Genomic DNA, 22,164 nt, shown 5'->3' with positions numbered 1-22,164 from the left:
TGGTTCGGGATTAATGAAGGGTGGGGTGTATAAAATTCCTCATCATTGTGGAAAGGCTTATATTGGACAGACTATTAGCACACTTCATGAGCAATATGTGGAACATCAATATCACACACATTTGCTCCAGCCTGAAAAATCTACTGTTGTTGAACATTATCTCAATGAACGGCATACTATATCATTTAAAAGGACCCAAGCTATCACTCTGACTTCCCATTATGGGGATTGTGTACGCTTCTCGCGCACATGCAGCGGCCTGTTCCTGTGGTATAAAGGAGCTGCTATACTTGATGTTACCTCAGTTCCAGTGTGATTGTGCACCTGCAATCTCCCCTGGAGGTGGCGGCCAGTTACACCATCGAAATATCATGTCGCCAGGATGATGATATCCGGCCACATACCCATGAAGAACATCAACAAGCATTACTCCAAAAAAAATCTATGTAATCACAGTACTGGCTCTTGCTTAAATATTTTCCTCTTTGACAGTTGTTAACTAACTGATGCTGGTGAAACTCTTACCTTTCCAGTCATACAAAAGTGCATGTTACCGAGAATGTGTGTGTGCCATCTCCTTGTAACCTTAGCTGTATGTTACTTGTAAACTGCTTTATACATTTTCAGAATTTGGATTCATTTCACCCATTCTCTTTGAATGTTGAAAATTTCACAAATGCTACTGTACATTAGTAGTTTCATAGTCATGATTCTGCAGGTGTTGGAGAATTTCATCAATGGATTCTTGTCACAGGTACAGGGTAGACTGATGCTTTTTGTATGTCTTCATCATACTGAATGTGATAATCTTGATGTTAAAATAGCGGTGATATGAAAGAGGGAAAGTGGACGTGTTACAGAGAGTTGAATTTACCTACTCATGTGGTGTTTGGAGAGTATTTTTACATTTGATACTACATGTTCCAGATACCATTTTCAGTAAATTTGAGGTCAAATTATGGTCACAGGTCTGAGAGATTTCAGCTGCTTGTTTTCCATGGTCACCTACCTTCATATTTCTTTTCCAACTCCTCTCTGAACTGCTTGTAACAGATGCCTTGTTTTCTTTTGCGTAATGGTACTGGAAAACATTTTTACAGTGGATATTAGGAAAAAGATAATCATCCCATACCTCTCAACTGAGTTACAACTTGTAGAAGTGAGACAAAGTGACACAAACTAAAATCTAAGCTACAGGGAGGATGCTGAAAAATTTCTGAAGAATACTAGAGCTAAGTAGTCGGTACTTACTTGTGACAGATATACTGGTGCCTTGTGACGTGGAATTAATGACCTTTCATTTCGTGAGCTAAGCACCAACACCGCATATAGTGAAGAAAACAAGAAACCATATCTTCTTCTTTTTTTTTTTTTTTTTTTCCTTGAAAGAGTGGGGTTTATGGACTTTGGAAGGTACACACTCAGTTATAACCGCTTTGTATCCATATTACATAAAATATTATTAATAAAACCTCTTTTGTTCACTTAGTGAGCACTTTGATATGCTATGTGAAGTCTGCTTCTACTTTGAGGAATGCTGTACCCAGGAAAATTAAAGATTCTTCTTTTTAACATTGGTCTTCCAGGCTGATTGACATATAGGCGCAGAACTGACTCTTGCGTTACTAGGCAATGTGACACACACTGTCCGTCCTCTATTAGTTTTCATTCTACTGCAAAATTTGCTTCAAGTGGCGAGTGACATATAGCCTAAGAAAAGAACATCCACAGCTCTGAATATTCTCATATGGATCCTCCTGAACCATGTAAGTGCTGGAGTAATTTATTTGAAAAACTGATTTACTGACCGTCCTCAGTAAATTTGCTCACAGTTTATCTTTATTTCAGTGAAACATTCTTGGTGTTAATAACTACAGTTAAACTAATAGAGTTTTAGCTATTGGGCACATTGCATATATGGATAGGTATAAATGGGGCAAAGGCAATGTCAGACTTATCCACGTGCAACCCCATACTCGAAATCACAACCCATACCTTTTATAATGAAATTATTCGGGAGTTATCCTGTGAGTCTTCTTAGTAGATCTTATATAAAGTTAAAATGTATTTCAGAAACTTCACTTGTTAAGGATATATTTTTAAGGATATTCTTCTATATTTGCCTGCTGCCTCATCCCCTCTTCCCGCTTCCCTAGCCTGGGTTCATACTCATCTGCCACCTCCTAACAGTGATCTTGGCCCCATATCACTCCACCTCTTGAACTTAAACTCTTGCTCCATCTCTTGAAGGTGCTCTGTTTTTCCATAAAGACAGTCCTAACAAATGTTCAGGTTTCACAGAGAAGTACAAAATTTTCAAATTGTCCGAATACAAGGTCCACAAACTCCTGTCAGGCTTTTAACAGTTAAAACAGTTCAGGACTGTCACGAGAAGGTTTTAGCCCCTTTACACTAAAATTGCTACACCAAGAATAAATGCAGATGATAAACGGGGGGGGGGGGGGGGGGAGACTGATGACCTCAGCAGTTAAGTCCCATAGTGCTCAGAGCCATTTGAATCATTTTTTTTATGTTAAACGGGGATTCATTGGACAAATATATGATACTAGAACTGACATGTGATTACATTTTCACGCAATTTGGGTGCACAGATTCTGAGAAATCAGTACCCAGAACAACCACCTCTGGCCGTAATAATGGCCTTGATATGCCTGGGCATTGAGTCTGAGCTTCAGATCTTCAAGAGCAGTGCCTGGCGTATTGTGATGAGCCAGTTGCTCGGCCACCATTCACCAGACATTTTCAATTTTTGAGAGATCTGGAGAATGTGCTGGCCAGGACAACAGTCAAACATTTTCTGTATCCAGAAAGGCCCATACAGGACCTGCAACACGCGCTCGTGCATTATCCTGCTGAAATGTAGGGTTTCGCAGGGATCGAATGAAGGGTAGAGCCATGTGTCGTAACACTTCTGAAATGTAACGTCCACTGTTCAAAGTGCCATCAATGCGAAAAAGAGGTGACAGAGACGTGTAACCAATGGCACCCCATTCCATCACGCCGGGTGATACACCAGTATGGCGATGACAAATACACGCTTCCAATGTGTGTTCACCGTGATGTCGCCAAACATGTATGCAACCATCATGATGCTGTAAACAGAACCTGGATTCATCTGAGAAAATGACGTTTTGCCATTCGTGCACCCAGGTACCTCGTTGAGTACACCATCACAAGAGCTCCTGTCTGATGCAGCGTCAAGGGTAACCGCACCCATGATTTCTGAGCGGATAGTCCATGCTGCTACAAAAATCGTCGAACTGTTCATGCAGATGGTTGTTGTCCTGCAAACGTCCCCATCTGTTGAGTCAGGGATCGAGACGTAGCTGCACGATCCATTACAGTCATCTCGACTGCTAGTGATACAAGGCCATTGGGATCCAGCACGGCATTCCATATTACTCTCCTGAACCCATCGATTGCATACTCTGCTGACAGTCACTGGATCTCGACCAACGCGAGCAGCAGTGTCGCGATATGATAAACCGCAATCGCGATAGCCTACAATCCGACTTTTATCAAAGTCGGAAATGTGATGGTACGCATTTCTCCTCCTTACACAAGGCATCACAACGACGTTTCACCAGGCAACGCCGGTCAACTGCTGTTTGTGTATGAGAAACCGGTTGAAAACTTTCCTCATGTCAGCACGTTGTCGTTGTCGCCACCGGCGCCAACCTTGTGTGAATGCTCTGAAAAGCTAATCATTTGTGTATCACAGCATCTTCTTCCTGTTGGTTAAATTTTGCGTCTGTAGCATGTCATCTTCGTGGTGTAGCAATTTTAATGGCCAGTAGTGTACTTACAGTTGCTATTTTTACACACATGGGTTGCAGCAAAGATAGTTCCAGATATCAGTCCATTGTAATCTTGAATGCCTACCCGCAAAAACTAAGATGATATATCTCTACAGTCTGAGAAATTTAAGAAATAAAAATGTGTAAAGACTCTAGAATGCAAAGGGTTTTGATAACAGAATACTGATACACTTTCACGAAGTGCCTTTGTGTGTGTTTCGTAATTAGGCAGAAAGATCCCTTTTAGAAAACAGTCCCTGATTACAAACGTAATTTTCATTATTCTCTCTCTGTCCCTCTCTCCCTCCCTCATATCAAACTACAAAAATTACACAAATATACTGCATGTGATGTTAAATTGTTTTCAGGTATCACTTTGTATTGTATTGTTTCTGCAGTTCTTTAATATAACCCTCTTCAGTGTTAGCAGTTCCAGTCGCCAGTAACTGATCTTCATTCATTATTAATATTTCAGTTCTTTTACTATGAGTTGTAAAGGATGTGTTTGATTTATACATGTACATCTATTAACGTACACTTTTCTACATTTAGAGCTAGCTGCCATTCCTAACACAAACTAGAAATTTTGTTTAAGTCACCTCGTATCCCTCTACAGTCACTCGACGATGACGCCTTCCTTAACACCACAGCATCATAAGCAAACAGCCGCAGATTGCTGCTCAGTCTTTCTGTCACACTATTGCTCTTGATACATCTAACACACTGTCAGTCTTATGTAAACTGTGTCACCAGACTGCTCTTGTTGTTGTCGTCGTTGTTGTTGTTGTTGTCGTTGTTGGTGTTGTTGTACCACCAGCCAACCTAACACACCACATAGCTTATTGGAAATTGTCTTCCATCTCTGTAATTACAACATTGTAAGTGTTTATTGACTAGACATCACAGAGTGCTTGTTCATAAAATGTAAAGTAAATGGGTAGCTGGAAATGAGAAAAACAATAAAAATAGAGGAGAGAACAGGCATGGATGATAGAAGAAAAGCGAAGATGCAGTTGAAATATTAAATAGTCGAAAGCTTAACAACATTTTTCGATTCTGTTTGTGCCTGACAACTGCTCACTGTCTCTAATAAGCACTGAGTGATTACCTTTACTTATTTTATAATTTCTGTTGTAAAACAAAGTACCCTCTCTTTAGTTCTCACATGGAAAAAATCACTCTGAAATGCCTAGTGAATTACCTATAACCACTTATAATGTTGGGGTGCTGACTAAAAGTAAAAAAAGTAAAAATGGTAGCAGGAGAGAACTTTCTTTCAGTCATTTATGTCAATAAGTTGTGTATTTTCTTAATTACTTTCAGACACTGTTGAAAATTGTGTGCCACAATAAATTGCTTTTAGAGTAGCCCCTGTAAAAATGTTTGATTGTAATTGCCAAGTCTTTGAATAGTGTAGAATTCATTGTTGTTGCATTGTATCTGTGAAGTGAGGAAAAGAGTGTGTGTAGAGTAGTGAGAGAGAGAGAGAGAGAGAGAGAGAGAGAGAGAGAGTCAGCATTGTGGTACTGAGTAGCCAGTCCCTTTTCCTTATAGGTAACATGTAAAATGGTGTTTAATAATAATTTGATCTATTTTGTAATGTAAAATTTGTTTGACCTTATTTTCTGTCTGTCATGTAGTTATAAATGCCTAAATGCCATTCTGTTGTGTGAAGTATCTTGGGATAATGTTAATTAGCAGCAGAAAGAAAATTTCAAACTTCGTCATTGTGTTAACCAAAACTCTGAATATTCTGCACAAGGTGGAGCTGTGATATTTTAATGATGGGGATTTGTATGGTGGTAGTCTCATCAGTGCCTATACTGTGTTGTAATATTGAATAATATAAGACATTTTTTCATAAGGTAACATGTTTTTAGACTCTCTCTTATGTGCAAAGACACATTGTTTAGAAAATGAAGTGAAGTTTTGATTAGTAAATTTCTTTTAACATTTATTTACCATGTTAATTTCAGTAATAAAGTCACAAACAAGTACTGTCTTAATAGCATGATAGAAAGATTGTTTCTTGGTAGCATCTATGACATCAAGGTTCCCCATTTTCTTTTGAATTCTGTTGTAATACCTGAAGGCATTAGCTTTGTTTTCATAAAGTTCTGTCTGAAATTATAAACATGCTTAATTTATTCAAAGTTGTTGATAGTGTTTATGTTTACAACAAAGCGTATTTTAGTGAGAAAAGCCGAACACACAAAATATAATATTTACACCTTCCTTTTTGTAAATTCATATTGCTTCTTCTAGTGAACATTACAGCAAATTTTATTTTCTGAATCTTTGAAGGTGTTGTAGTCTGGCTCAGTAAACTATATTTTCCCCTTTCTCTTTCTTTCTGTCTGTCTCTGTCCTGTGCTGCGAATACTTTTAACCAGTGGATTTGCCGGAAATTAAAGGCAATCATCGCAAGTTTCGTACGTTGGTTACCAGCTACATAGGTATGCTACTTACTAGCTCTGTCAGCTTCTGTGCATGATATATTTGTACTCTTTACACTGTACATATTAGCATGGAAATTATTTCAACTAAATAATAGTAACAAGAAGGTAAATTAGGCAGTAGATGAGACAGCAGGTAGTAAATTTTTTTCTTCTGTCTCAATAGCAATGTAGTTTTTTTCCCAGCAGAATAACTGAAAACTGCTTCTAATCACTTATAGTCTATGCCTTTTCACCCTTTGCTCATTAATATTTCTGTTACTAAACTGCAGCGGGTGTTTTACATTAACATGTGTGTTGAGTGAGTTTACGTGTAAACAAAATATTTTTTGGATTGTTGTTCAGTGTCGGTAAAAAACAAAACTGCCACTATTATCACTGTTTTAGCAACACAGCTCCAGATTGATACATTAATGCACTGCCATTATTTAGTGAATAGGTGACAATCAATTCCTCACTGTAGATATATTGGTGTATTGTAACTGGTTTACCACAGTTTTATAGGTCATTGCATTCTAAAATTTTGTGTGCCATATACAGCATGCAAGTAATTTTGATAGAAGAAAACATGCATTACAAAATTATTATGGAGTTCATGATGGAAGTAGCGTGATTGTCATGAAATTTAAGTTTTATGATGAGGGCAGGAACAACAGAATGTCTTTGTGCAGATTTTCAGGTTATTTACAAGTTGTCATTCACTATATATCTACAAAATTTTCATCTACAGTACCTGTTATCATGTTTTTATTCTTATTATGAATTGACATCATAAGCTGATTTCGGATTTTAACATACTGTGAAGTTACATCCGTATTATGTAACATGGTTGCATAGTATTTCATAAATACCCTGGATAGGAGGAAAAGAATATTTCAATAAGAAAGGAAGAGATGGTGTCATATTCACCAAGAAGCTGAAATATTGCTCAGTCATACAGAAGTATATTCTGCTTGAACGCACTGACAGCATCACCATCAAACCATTTTTTTTTTTTTTTTTTTTTTTTTTTTAAATGATCAAAGTATGATTGATGTAAGCTATCACTTTATTTACTTACCAGTTTACATCATCTTACAAAGAAGTCTCATCTACGAGATGAGATGGTTAACACACTGGACTTGTAGGTTATAGGAGCGGGTTTTAGTGCCCACCATTCTATCATAATGTAGGTTTTCCATGGTCTCCCTATATCACCCATATTGTTGCTTAAGAGGGCCATGGTTATATCTAATACATTCCCTCATCCTTTTCAAACAACAGCTAGTGCTCCATGTGTAATTACGTCAGTGTCGTCAATGGATCACCAGTTTTGAGCTGTCTTTTATGGCTGTCATTTACAGTTACATCTTTCATCAAGTTTGTATCCCCTAATTATAAGAGTACTTTGCTCACTTTGATAATCTTCACAAATGTTTTCACTCGAAGTGATTGTTCCATCCCTACAGATATAATTATTGACAGTGCTTTTCAACTGATAAAGAAGTAAATCAATATTGTTATTTCTTCTGCATTTCCTCTCTCAGCCATTAACCCCCTACCCCGCCCCGACACACTCACCCTGCCACTTGTTCCATTCTCTCCTGACCACACCCCATCTCTCCCACTACAGTGGTATGTACTGTGCAATTGACACTACAATTAAAATGATAATAGCTTAGTTTCAAGTGTACTGTGATGTTTTTTCTTGCTTCATAGAAATAACACTGTCAATACGAGTTCTTTGTTTCTCACCTTAAGTGGGGTGAATTTTAAATGTATTTGGAGGTACATCCAAGTTAAAAGTACTATTTCTCCATATGATTAAATGCCTTGTGCAGCAAGCAAAATATGTTTAGCAGCAACATTGTATATGAGATAAAATTTGGACATGTTCCAGTGCAATTTTGGTCCATAAAAGACTGTTTATTATTTAAATTATTTTCTCTAGTTTACTTCAAGACTTCAAACTCGGTTATTTCTCTGGGCTTCATTTATGACACATTTACAGCCTTTCATCTAAAATGTGATTAAATTTAGTGAAATGGGAAATGCCAAAAACACGTTAAAGTCTGACTTTGAAAGTTTTTATGTGCTTCCACAATTTGAAACATTTTTGCTGATTCACTTGCAGATTGAAGAACATGAGGAATTAATAAAGAAATAATCATTTGCAGTATGTCAAAAGCAACTTGCCTCATATGGAAGAGTAAGGAAGGTTGTTAGGTCCCCAAATAGAGGTACCACCCAAACTAGTATGCAGAAAGATTAAATGTTACGGTTCATCTTCAGTTTGATAGTAAACATTTGCAGTTTGTGTTGAAGGACATATGTATTGTCTATACCCTGAGGCCTCCTGGTGAATCAGTTTTGTACATTTGCTCCGTGTGTGTGTGTGTGTGTGTGTGTGTGTGTGTGTGTGAGAGAGAGAGAGAGAGAGAGAGAGAGAGAGAGAGAGAGAGAGAGAGAGAGAGGAACTATGAACTATGACAAAGGTAGACCTTCCTGCAGTATGATGTTGCTAAATTTACCATATATTCTAATGATTAAAACTCACACATCACATTATCAGCTTCTGCAGGTTTTTTGCTGACATCACTTTGTAAAATCAGCCAGTTGCCACAGAGCAAAGTATGATTGTTGTTAAGATAGTTGTTTTTGACTGCACGGCATGTGGAAATGATTCAGAAGAATTAATATTTTGTAAGAATTTTCTACTACAATATTTACATATTGTTGTTCAAATTGTACTGTATTGATGTATTTGGTGTCACTGAAACAACTTTGAAGGGATACTTAACAGCATGTCATCACTCGAAATCATGGAAACAATCTTACTGTGACAAGGACTAACACAAGTAACTTTGTTCAGTTGTTGTAGGACTATCTATAATTTTATTTTTTGTGTTTTTTCTGTAACTGGTGTCAGTAAAAACTAACTTACATATATAAGGGAAAAGTGGGTGATGGAGTGTTTTTCATGTTTATTGTGTTTGAGAATATGATGACATTTTAAACAGCTATATGAAGCATGTGCCAGTTGTGTATTTTAAGTGATGAATCGTCTCTGAAAATATTTGCTTCAAATGATTTCTCGAGTGATCTTAGTCGCCTTATCCTGATATGAAGTTTGACGTTCCAGGCAGAACACCATTATTGTTTTTTGTTTAAGAAATGTGTAGTTGTGCATGTTATCTGTTCCTTAAGCTGTTCTCTTTTGGTAAGATGGCATTAAAAGGAAAAATAAAGTTAAATCACAAACTGTATTGACACAGTAATACAGTATCACAAGCAAATAATATTCTGCTGGAGAAATAGATGTCACATATGCAAATGTCTTGTACTGTAAGAAGTTTATTTATTTGCTAAATCACATGTTCTCAGAGAAGCAGTATAGAGTATCTGCACTGGAGCTCAAGGGGAGTAGTTAACCTCTCCAATTTGTCTGGTATTTACACAATCCTAGATGCCTCTGCCACTTGAAATAGTATAAAGCTTCACATGTGAAGATGACTCGCCCTTCTGAAGAGAACAGCTTGTGGCTAAGAACTTGACAGTCTGTGCAGTTAATTTATTACAATCCACAAGTAAAAACAGTGATATGCTTCTGTAGATGCAAGTCACAAAGCAAGACTGCTTTGGTTTGTGTGTTTTCATTTGATTTTACAAGTAAAATTTTATCGTATATGTAGGTATTTAATTTCTGATTTGTGTGTTATATGTCTTCAAGTAAATATTTTAATGTCTTCAGTTATATGCTCACTTTTATTCTATTGCATGTTGCATGTGTGTCTGTTAAATTATTCAACATGTTTGTTCAGTTTCATATTAGTGATTTACAGCATGAATGTACTTTACATGTAATGTTCTATAAGAAAACTGAGCAACTCGTAAGCTGTGAATTCATTCGTATTATTTTTACTTGCTATAAAATCACTATGAAAACAAGAGAGACTGCTTGAGAAACCAAGGACAATAAAGTCAAGTGAAGTATTGGCATTCTTTTTGCATGTTGGTTCCCCTCTTTGTCTTTCTTCTATTTCAAGAGAGGGATCTCTGCTTACTCCAGGATTGGTATTGAGATCAGTAGCTTTAATACTATTAATCACACTACTGTGTCAAAGATGACGAGTGTTATGTGGAAATTATTTATTTATGTGTAGTTGAGGAGTTGAGAAGGTCATTGTTCCTTTATTTTTAAATGTAGATTAGTTTTAATCATGGTATTACATGATAGATGTGCTGGGTCAGAAGGGTGGTATGCTAGTTTTTTTTACCCCATCTTTGGAGCGGTACTATGCTTGTCTAATCATAATGTCATTGCTGGAGGAATTTGATAGAATAATGAAGTTGAATATAATGGGAATGATTTGCAGGATTGACCTTTTTGAATTAAATTTGCTGTCTTTAGAATGTTCTTGCTTGTCTCCCTGTGAATCCTATCGTTGTTCACGAAACAGCTTGCTGGCTTGATGCCAAGTGATGTAGTTAGTGTGATCTAAATACTTCATATTGTTAAGTGTTTTTAAGGTTGTTAGTATGTTAAAAATTAGTGGGGCAGACCATGGTGTATGCATTTCAAACTTGGATTATTGCCACAGAAACAGTGTTAAGCAAGCTTATGAATAATAATTTTGGCCAGACATAGACTTATGACTGTTTGAAATGTTTTAAAAGTTGCTAAATATTCCTTGATGGTGGTGAATTTTTAGTAAGGCCATTAACAAGCACTGTGCAACATAAGATCACTGCCATACGAGTCACAGTTTAGTACAATCACAAACCAGTTCTGCACTATGTCTGTTATACGGCATTAAAATATAGTTACTTGATCAATTTCACACAAGTTTCTTATGCCGTATGTATAAGAGATACAATTGCAATATATTCTGAATGTTACCAGATATAATTGTATGCTGTCAGTTTTGATACTCTCTGGACCTGATGTGGCAGTAGTATTTTAAGAAACTTAACACACAAAATTGTCTGATAAATTTTACAGGAGCTTAGGTTGCTTCAAATTTTGTAAATCAACTGCTGAATGACAAGCAAAAGAGCTTTGTGCGCAAGTTTGTGAAAATTGCTTGAAGATTGCTATGACTTGCTGTTGGCAGTCACCACTGATGGTGTCGAGAGCAGTTTTGAAATGAACAAAATAGTTGTCACAGTGTAAGAAGCCATCACAGAAGCTCAAGAATTCTTGGGGAGGATTGAAGACAGTTGTAGTGAAGTTCACTTTGGTGGACACATTTCATAAACGATTAATCTGTTTTCAACATCCTGTATGCCATGAATGCAGTTCTTTCTCAGTGTCCAAAGGAAACTCAAAAGAACAGGAGAATATAATGAGTCACAGTGTTTAGATACACACCTGGGTATGATTTGTGCAGGTGAAGCAGGTAAATAAAGGGGGAGAAAGGTTGAGTATCAGTATGTATTTCATTCCATATTGTATGTGTAAACAAAGTGATTTGTCCAATTTGTGAAATTGTTCAATCATTTGATGTATAGCAAATGGGAACCATGTTTTGAAATAGCGCACTTACCTACTTACACGCCAAAGTGCTGAAATTGTATCACAATAAGTCTGAAAAGGAAAAATGTTAACGTCGCAAAAGAGAGGATTATATTTTCCTTGATGTTCTTCAACAATTTTTATGTGGTCATGAAGCAGTTTTTTGCTTCTAAGGCCTCAACCAAAACTGCATTAAAATTAGTGTATGTCAGATTGGCAGGGAAAACTAGATGCGTTACACAGAAAGAACAACTGTCAGTCAGTCTCCATACGAGCTCAAACTACTTAGATTTGACTATTGTAGCAGCTTTGAGAGATTTATGTGGACAGAAATACTCTTGTTGTCAAAAAAGAGGAAATGCTGTTCTCTTTTGGATCTTCTCTGTCTCCTCTATTAATCCTACCTAGTAAGTGCCCTTGTCTGACTAGTAGTACTGGAAAATTAGTGAAACGAGAATTTTGTCACCCTTTTGTTATGTAAATTACATTTCTGTAGGATTCTTTCAATGAATATCAGTGCTTTTCCTAAGGCTGGTGCTTAGGTGGACTTGAAGGGTATGTCACTCACGATGCACACTTATAGATTTTTACATTTTTACCTTTTTTAGTGATTGATCCCCTAATTGTGTAATGGAACATTGACGGGTCTTTCTAACATCTGTGTGCAATATGCTACATTCATCTATGTTCTGGGTCAACTGCCACTCCTTGTACCAAAGGTTGATTGGTACAGATTCTCCTGTATTACACTAAAATATTCTGTCATTGCAACTTCCCTGTACAAAGCCTTATCTTGTGCATTCAGCCTAGTGAAGATTCTGGTGTAATGATGCTGTAAAACTGCCTTTGGGTACGCCCAAAATTACTTACGTATTTGATGAATTCTCTGCATTAAAAAATGATAATCTGAGTTCTATCTGTGAGGATGTTCTCAAATCAGTCACAAAACTGGTGAAGTTTTCTTTAGCTGTAGATTTTCTTCAGTAAACTATAGAAAGGAACAGATCAGACATCTTCCAGATGTTGAAAACCACACCATGGCTATTGTCATTTTCTGCTACCAGGATCTCTTGCATGATGTGACTTCAATTTCACAAGCCCACTGTTCATGGAAGTCTTATTGGTCTCTACAAAGGAGATTTTCAGTCTCCACAAAGATCATAATACATAAGCATAAAATGTATTACATAATTCTAAACCAGGTTGTCAAAAATATATAGCCTGTAGTTCTGCACATCTCTCTGATGACCTTCTTGAAATTGGAAATAGCTTTCACCATTTTCCAATAGCTTGGAATACTGTGTACCCTCATTCTCTATGTTTTCGTCTCTAATATACTTTTTTTACATTGCAGTTGCTGCTAGGAACGTGTGCAGTAGCTGTGCTATTAGAAAATCACAAAGAAATTCACTATCCCTGAAGTTTGTTGTTGATCTGTATGGAACTATAATTTCCTAGTAAATTGCTTTGTAGGGAAACACAGTACTCCTGTATCATGGTGCAAATACTTGTCATTGTCAGCAGAAATGTTACGTATCGGTAATGACATTGAGTGATGAAGATTGATGACTTTGATATTCTTCTTTTTAATTTTTGTACTGTTGATAATAACAACAGATACAGAAAAAAGTCTACAAGAAGCGGTTATCATTAAAATGATTGTGCAATACCAATAACCGTACGGATTTGATTTCAATCTCGGATACAGTTATATTTATATAAAAACTGGGGAACAATATCTTTGCAATAGAATGAAAAATAACTGTTTTATAAAAACAGAAAAAGTAATACCTGAGCCTCAAACTGCAATCCTAGAATTGTAATACCTGTGTGTTTTCATAGTTCAACCGCAGGGTTATCTTACCATATTGTACTGTAGAGCTGAAGATGAAGTCAGTTTTGTGAACAAAATGTCTTGTGCATTTCCCTTTTGGTGAAAGGGGACTGTGTGTACAGATGCTGAGACTGAAATGTGTGTACCTTGCAGCTTAATTGTATCGGGCTTTTCCTGCAGGAGGCAAGTTTAAAGAAAGTGGGGGGGGGGGGGGGGGGTTCACAGAATAGAAAATCATTGCATTTGTCAAATGGTCTTATATTCCTTTCTTTATCTGAACCCGAGGAAAATACCGTAATTAGGTGGTGTTGAGAGAACTGACGTGACCACATTGCTGTGAAACATATGACTTTGCTTCAGATGCCTGGGAAGAAACTTTCAGTGAAGTCAAATGCCTTTTCAAGAAAATCAAGAATATTGTAGATACCACATGCCCTTGCTCTCTCGAAGCCCAAAATACATTAATAGTAAATGTAATACTTGTGGACCTGTTGTCCACTAATTGAGTGTAGAGTCAAATCTAACACAAAAGTATTGGACAATGTGAAATTATAACAAATTGCTGCCATGTGTCTGTCACTGTTAGTCACTCAAATGTCATGGTATTTCTTCATTCCACCTCAGGATTATAATCTTAGGGTTAAATAGCCCAGATTTTCTCATGTGTTAGTCTACATCCTTCATATGAGAACTGAGAAAAAGTGTAACTCTTTTTGCCATCTAATAGGTACAAATTTGGTTTATCTTCATTAAATGGGGTTTTATTTTCTTTGTATGTGAACATTCACATAGGGTGGAACATCAAGGGATTTAGAAGTCTAATTTCAATTTGCTTTCAGATCAGTTCGAAAAGAAAAGGGATTGTTAATATACATTGTGGCACAAATCAAAAAGTATATATAGCAAATATTTCATTCTTATGTGTGCACCCTCCTTTAAAAACTGTGTGGGGACATAAATTGTTCTTTCCAAAGTACTATGAAGTATTTACAGCACTGCATCTTAAATTAAATTTTGTCACACCACCAGATATCAAAAGTTTTGGCAAAAATGTTATGTATTTATGCATGTCTTATACTCTTTCAGCACTGAAACATTCTCCTTCTAAACGCAAGAGTATCTCTCGACCATTACGTTCTCAGGATGAACACGGAGAATCCAGTGGTAAGTATACTGTTTTCTGGCAATAAGTAACTGAATGTCTGACGCAACGCATTTTGCTAAAATATGAAACATATCATCCTAAGTTTGAATATCGTCAAAATTATCTTTTTAATTTCATTCTTTAATTAAAAACTCAGATAAAAGGAATTATGAGGTAGTTATACCTGGGAGATTTTTTAAGAGTTCATGATGTGGGTTCCCTGTTTATAAATATTTCTGTAACTAAATTTTGAAAGTTCGCTTCCTTTTTTTTTTTGTACTTCCATGCGTTTTTTGCAGTGTATGTTTACAAAATCTTAAATTTTCCAGCTTTGCAAGTTTTTTTTTGTCAGGTGCCTGTCTTCTTTTTCTCATATTTGAGTGGCAAGCACTTGTCCTATTTCTCATTGATTGAAGAAATTCTGACATAGAAATAAAAATAAAAAGTATCAGGTGATGATTGTGTGCATTAACCTGAAGCGAGTTATCTTTATCATATACGAAGAAAACAACATACTTGTTTCTGTTGCATATGTTGTAAGAAATAGGGTAATAAATATAAATGGAAATGTGCAACTCTTCATTAAATGAATCAAACTATTTTTGTTTCAGTGATTTGCTTGTACTGTGATGTATTTCAGACAGGAGCTCACTGCATTTGGTTTATTAGAATCACAAGATATTTTATTTCTTCCACATCAATCGCCAGAAAGAGATTTTTTAATTTATGAACATTTTTATGTGAGCTTCATTTTTGATTCCTAAGTTCCCTTAAATACTCTCATGTAATTAAAAACTTCTAAAAGTGAGAGATTTTATAAAAATATTTGCAAGAATTGTGAAACAGTTTTATAAGTTATTCTAGATTAGGCTGTTCCAATACTGCCCCATGGGGCCTAGGGCACATGGGGGCACCCATCAGCCCAACTCACCTGCAGGTGCAACTAATATAGGCTACCTGCGAGATAGCTCTCTATTGCAAGTTCTGCACATATGCGAACCTCATGGATATCACTGGCCGACAAGGCGGGGCTGTACAGAGTGCACATTACAGCTCGGGCTGCTGACTGTTCGCACTGTCCACTGCAACCTGCGAATGCCTGGCTGCGCGCACATGGGCATTTGAGATGGAACAGCCTATTCTAGGCATTAATGACATGTGAACAGTTTCAAAAGGAACATTTTGAACAAATTTTAGATTGTCTAAGTCATTTGAAGATTCAGTTATTAGATAATTAAAAACGTGCATCAGCTTCTTGATTGCATAGTATGATTATAGTTTGCTACAATATCCGTAAAATTTTCTTAAATAAAAACTGAAATGCAAAGTTTATTCTTTTAGTAGGTGTTTGAATTCTTTACAAGAGTGCCGTGCTAAGTAGGGGCCCAAAAATGTCCACACTGATGATGGACCATTAGGATTGTGAATATGATTTCTGATACACTGTCCATACTTCTGTTGAATGCTCTGTATACAATGGAACACTTGTTAGCCCAGCATCTGTGAAAGCAGGAGGATAACATTGAACCTGATTATATTAAACACTGTAATTTTTAAAAGCATTAGGTTGTAATATGCAGTTCTGTTTCAGTACTCTAACAAAACATTTGATAATTATCTATTGCAGGATTGGTTATGCGGTGGTATTTTCACTGTACTTGCAAATTTAACCAATGAGTTTGGTAACTTGGCGTATATTGTTATATTAACCCTTTGCTGTGGACAGTTTAACTCATCGTGCTATGCCACTCCCCAGGTGCAGAGGGCATGTTCAAATGTGGCCTCTGGTTTTCCTTAAGTGCTATCGATGTGTGTATGCATCCCATTCTGCTGACCCTCTCAGTACTGCAAACAAGTTACTTGCCTATCTTGGTGAATCAAAAGTTTTGAATATTTATCATACAACATACATGCCTCATTGTGTGTCATCATGTGCAGAAAACCTCATTTGCTACTTTGAACAGTTTATGGAAATATGTTGATTTTTATGATGACATGATTCCTTATGTGGCAAGAGTGGAATTGGGCACACCATGCGCAGGTGTCTGCCAGATATAAAAACCAGTATCTTGAGAATGAAATGAGATATTGTTGTGCTCTCAATTTTAAATAAAATTTTGATATCTTATCTACATTTCTTATACAGGCAATGTACAAGCTAAAATCAATTGTAAACAAAGGCTACACAGTGTGTTTTTGCCTCTGTGAACTCTTCAAAAATTTCATGGATATTTTACTTAATTTGATCCAGCAGAGTAACTAGGGCAAATAACGAAAAGAAATTTGATCCTTTATTCAGTAAAGATATCGGACTGTAAGGTGTGCAAAAATCAAACCTTTTCACGTAATAGTTGTGTTAAATTCAGGTGGTAAGTATTTCATAGTGGTCGGGACACTGTCTCTCAACACAGGTAGTAGCATTGGGCTAGGAGTATAGCAGCAACAAGCTGTGCTCAGCGAGGAATGAAGGGAACACATCTGTAGCGGTTGAAGGGTTAATAGGCCTTCCATTATTTTCACACACACACACACACACACACACACACACACACACACACACACACAGTATTGTACATTTCTGACACATTCAAGGATAGTTGTTTTGGGGAGGAAGAGGCTGAAGGAATCAGTGGTGATTCCAATAGTATATATCAGTCAAAATGCTAAGGGGATAACCTGGTATTACTGAGAAGAATGGTTTGCCTGAGCAGTTCAGCATTATAAAAGAGAGGAGAATGAAGGTTATCTTCTTTACTTAGACTTGTCAGTTATAAACATTACTTATAAATGAGATATATTTCAAGTATTTGTAGACCAGAGTTGTTAGTGGTTGATGAAAGTGTTTCACTTAATTTTGAATAAAGTGGTGAAGTCCCCAACTCATGACTTAACAGATATGCTGTGTGGTGAGTCATTACTTTTTAGAACATGATCAGTCCGCATCATGAGGTGGAAAGTGACATTGGGAGTTCATGAAATGCAGTGCATAATTGTGCTCTTAACTTTAAAACTAAAGGGAGTATTTCTAGATGATAAGGGCAGTGTTGACAACAAGCAACTACAACCAGAGAGGATCATTACTTGTTGCTCACGGGACTACTGCAATGGTAGTAGAATGCTACTCAGTTGCAACCACACTCACATGAATAGCAAAATGAACCAAATTATCACCAAAGCTATTTTTAAATCATCCTGTGATGGATTTTGCATGCTTCATTTGACATGTCCCATTAACAGTATGTCTAAATATATTGAGAGCCGCCCCCCCCCCCCCCCCACACACACACACACACCCCTACCTGCCTGTTCTGTTGTTATTGTTTTGTGATCAAATACAGGAGACTGAGTGGAAATACAAGGTTCTGCCTCCATTGTGTTTTATCCCTATTTTCTGCATCATATTTTTCTGTGTGCCAATCTGGAACAGATCCTTTGTGAAGCTACAGCCTCTATTCTTTTTCCTGTCTTGCTCAGTGGTCTTCTTTCACTAGGAACAAAATCAATCAGTTTTACATACCATCATTGAGCATTGTTTTGAATGATATGACCAAAGCTTCATGAGATATTTGCTTCTCAATAAATCTACATCTGGAATTGGAACTTTATGTAATGACTATTTCAACTTGAGCACACTCTAGTAAAACTTATTTGCATCTTGGATACTTTCATTGACTTTCATGTGACAAGGTGGGGGTCCTGCTGCCGGTCTGTACAGTGTTTGATCCCTTCAGGGAATCTGCTTCCAGCTATATTTCTTTATATAGGGCCTGTCTGATTGGCTTGGTTCATCCAAATGTAGAGATATTCTGTCTTTGAATCATTTATAAGATAACCACTCTTTCTTACTCTTCATTTTTACTGTTTTGTCCTTAAATTTATCATTGTGATGGCTACATTTTTAACAGATGGACAGCTGAATTTTGTTATCAGCAGTTAGATTTCTGTGGTATGGTAAAACATTACCAACCAAATAGCTGATTTTCAATGAATTCCTCCCAAAATAAATGCCTATCTTTTAAAACCCCCCCAGTAACCCTGAAACTATAATAAACCTTTCATTCACAGGGAACTGCTTCAGGCTCTTGACTTGCCTCATGATAAGGCCCCAGGCCCTGATTAGATTCATAATCAAATGATCGTCATATGAGTGCGACTCACAGGTAACTGTATTTGACCAGAAAATGTTTTCATCTACAATGAAGAGAATGTGTCACCACCCCAGTCCTTAAACTAGGGTAAAACCCAATGTCTGTTGACAGATACAGGCTGATTAGCCTTGTGGTCTGTAAACTGTTTGAAAGGATGGTAGTATGATGATTATGCTGGGTTGTCAAATCGGGGAATTTTGTCTCCTGATCAGTGCGGTTTTTGAGATGGATGATCCACATCTGACCATGTGGTTAGGATGGAAGCAGCAATATGACAGGCTTTTTCTAAACACCATCATCACATTGCAGTCTTTTTTTATCTCCATAAGGCATACAGCATTGCTTAACGACATCACATTTTACTTACCCTCTGTGACTGTTTGAGACTCCCTACTGAATTTCATTTGTCAGTTTTTATTCCATTGATTATTCTGGGTTAGAGATTGTATGTTGCTCACCTCCCTATGGGCTCAAGAGCATGGTTTCCCTCAGGGTTGGTGTTACACTCATCCTCATCAACATGGCCTAGTTATCTTCGTTTGGCCAGTGGCAACCCCCACAATGTATGTCGACAACTTTCTCATTTGATATTGCTCCTATTATATAACCTTGGCTGAATGCTAGCTCCAAGGAGTCATACAATTATTTTTTGATGCAAATGGTGTCTACTCCGTGACACTCATCCTCAAGTGGCATTATTAGTTGTTACGCATCTTGAGACCCTCTTCCAAGACTGACACTTACATCACTCAAAACGTACTCCACGTGTAGTCCCGTGCACTTCTTCTTGTTTAGTACCCCGCTCACATATTTCAAGGATCTAAAGTTTCAGTTGCCTCCGTGACCTTTCAGCATTCATTCCTCTCAGTTCTTCAGGAGTATAAGGGTGCTACCATCAGTTACACTGCAAGCTGAAAAAACAACCATAGAATGGGACAAGTTTTTACATCTCCCATCAGTCAGGGACAAAATTTGTTGCTGGAAATGTGAAATACTTTTACGGCAGAGCTGATAGTCATTAACAGAGCACAGCGTTTTAATTTGTAGTGACTCAATGAAAAGTCTCTAGGCTATTGACATATGTTACTTTTGTTGCCCTGTGAAATGTGCTCTTCATGATCTTCTCTCTGACCTTAGTCATACTTCTTGCTTAGTTATCTTCCACTAAGTTCCAAGTCATGTGGGTATCCCAGGGAATGAACAGGCTTACAATTTGGCTAGAGAAGCGAGTACCCTTCCAACGTTCACTTATCGATCCCAGCTACAGGTTTGTGTGTGCAAATACGACCTCTACTCACTCAGCAGTGGATCATCATCTGGTGGGCTACTGCTCCCTCTAATAAGCTCAGCACTGTCAAGGCATTCCTCCTCTGTTCCTCCCAGAGGGAATCCACCATTCTGTGTTGCTTTTGCGTTGATCATTCCAGATTAACTGTGGTTTCCTCTTTTGTAATGAACCACAACTATGTTGTGATTTTGAAGCCTTACAGACACTAACTCACATCCAGGTGGAATGCCCCCACTTCCTGACTCACCACACCATTCTTCCAGATTATTCGCCTCTAATAATGGTGCGCAACATAAGGACAGTTGAACAAGTTCTTTGTTACCTCTCTACAAGTGGTATTTACTCTCTGATATAATTCTTTAAAGTGCTTTTAGGGTAGAGCAGGGGTGATTGGGGTGTCTCTTGCCACATGTTGATCGTGGAGGTTGCTAGCCATATTGATCATCCTTCTTCTGCACATTTAGGAATGCCCCTTAATAAAGCAGTCCTATGAAAGAAAGACCACAAGGAATCCTTATGCCTTATACTAGTTGATAACAGCTGAATAGGTTTTCATGCTTTCTCTGAGAGCATGGATTCTGTTTCAATCTGCCATCCATTGACTATACGGAGGACAGGGGACTGCCCATCCTCACCCTTTCTGCATGCTGAGCCCTGTGAGACACTTGACAGCACCAACCCTCCAACTGACCTGATTATCTCCGTCACCTTATGTTACTATTGTTGAGCCCACTAATGTTAATTACATTTTTAGCCTTCTCACTTTTACTGTTGTGAATCTCCCCGTTAGAAGGCATTATACATTACATTACTGTTTTAGTCCTACATCAGGTGGACAGGGAATCAAATGTAGGTGGGGTGTCACTTTTTGCAGCTGAACTCTGGAGGAGCCAATGTATAACCTCTGACCTGCATACTGGCATGACCCATATTCACTGGTGTGCAAAACTGATGAAGGAAAGTAACTTTTGCATGATGTGTCACTGAGAAGTGACATAGCTCGATGAAACTTGGACCGTACACAGGAAGAACTGCTACAGTATAGTGCAGGTCACTGAAAGAAATACGCAGTGAGACAAACAGAAATTAAACTTTTATTTGAAGATAATAATTACACTGAGGTCACCATGATTTATGTTGTTCCCCTGGACATGAAAAAAGACAGGACATGGTTCTTAATAGGCTGTGTGATAGCCACAGGTGGTTGTTCATTCTCTGCAATATGCTTCCATGGTGGTATCGAGGTTGGTAAGGAGTTCTTTTGGTAGGGCATTACATTCCTTCACCAGTGTTTTTGACAACTGCTGGATCGTCAGTGGTACATGTGGATGTATTTCAGTATGTCTCCTCAATGCATCCCACATGTGCTGTATGGAATTTAAGTCAAGAGGAGCAGATGGGCCAGTCCAGTCCATTCTCCGATTGCGAAGAGTACATTGTCACAATAACATTGACTGGTGAGTGTAATGTGTTCAAAGATTTTGAGATCAGTATGAACATGCAACATTACTCCTTCCCCCACCATGATACCTTGACCACCAAAATGACGATGTTCAACAATGTTCAGGGGTGCATTACTTGTTCCCACCTCTTGTCATATGACGTAAGTCCAAAATCATTACTTAGACTGAATCTGCTCTCATTCAAGAAGAGTACATAATCCCATTCTTTTTTGGTCTAGTCCCAATGCTCTTGGTGCCATCTCAAAAACACAACATACTGGTCATCGGGTAATGAAACCATTATCATGCAGTCACCTTGCCACTGTGGAGTATGAGATTGCATGCCTTTCAGTCCTGTTAAATGTGGCTGCAATTTCACCCGCTTTTCAATATGTGTCCTTTCTTACCTGTTGCACAGTGTAGCATTCATCTGCTACTATAATTGGCTTTGACCAACCACTTCCTCCTCCTTTGGGCAGCAGTGCTTGTGGTTTGGAATGCACATGAAACAAAGCTGTGAGCAATACCAAACTCCTGGGC

At 37.6% G+C, this 22,164-nt stretch overlaps 1 protein-coding gene across 6 annotated transcripts in view; it reads left to right on the top strand.

Annotated features, from left to right (window-relative positions):
• Positions 1-22,164, top strand: part of LOC124721726 (phosphatidylinositol 4-phosphate 5-kinase type-1 alpha-like) — a 315,644-nt gene that overhangs the window by 97,360 nt on the left and 196,120 nt on the right. For 4 of the 6 annotated variants that reach the window (XM_047246822.1, XM_047246821.1, XM_047246824.1 and 1 more), the window contains exons 12-13: positions 6,212-6,274; positions 14,689-14,766. In XM_047246822.1, coding sequence (XP_047102778.1) covers positions 6,212-6,274; positions 14,689-14,766 — 141 coding nt within the window. The remainder of the gene's footprint in view (positions 1-6,211; positions 6,275-14,688; positions 14,767-22,164) is intronic. The other 2 variants (XM_047246823.1, XM_047246825.1) reach the window with 1 other exon arrangement.

This window comes from Schistocerca piceifrons, chromosome X (assembly GCF_021461385.2).
Source record: "Schistocerca piceifrons isolate TAMUIC-IGC-003096 chromosome X, iqSchPice1.1, whole genome shotgun sequence".
Classification (NCBI taxonomy): Eukaryota; Metazoa; Arthropoda; class Insecta; order Orthoptera; family Acrididae; genus Schistocerca; species Schistocerca piceifrons.
Note: the sequence above shows the minus strand (reverse complement) of the source record. Positions and strands in the feature narration are given on the sequence as shown.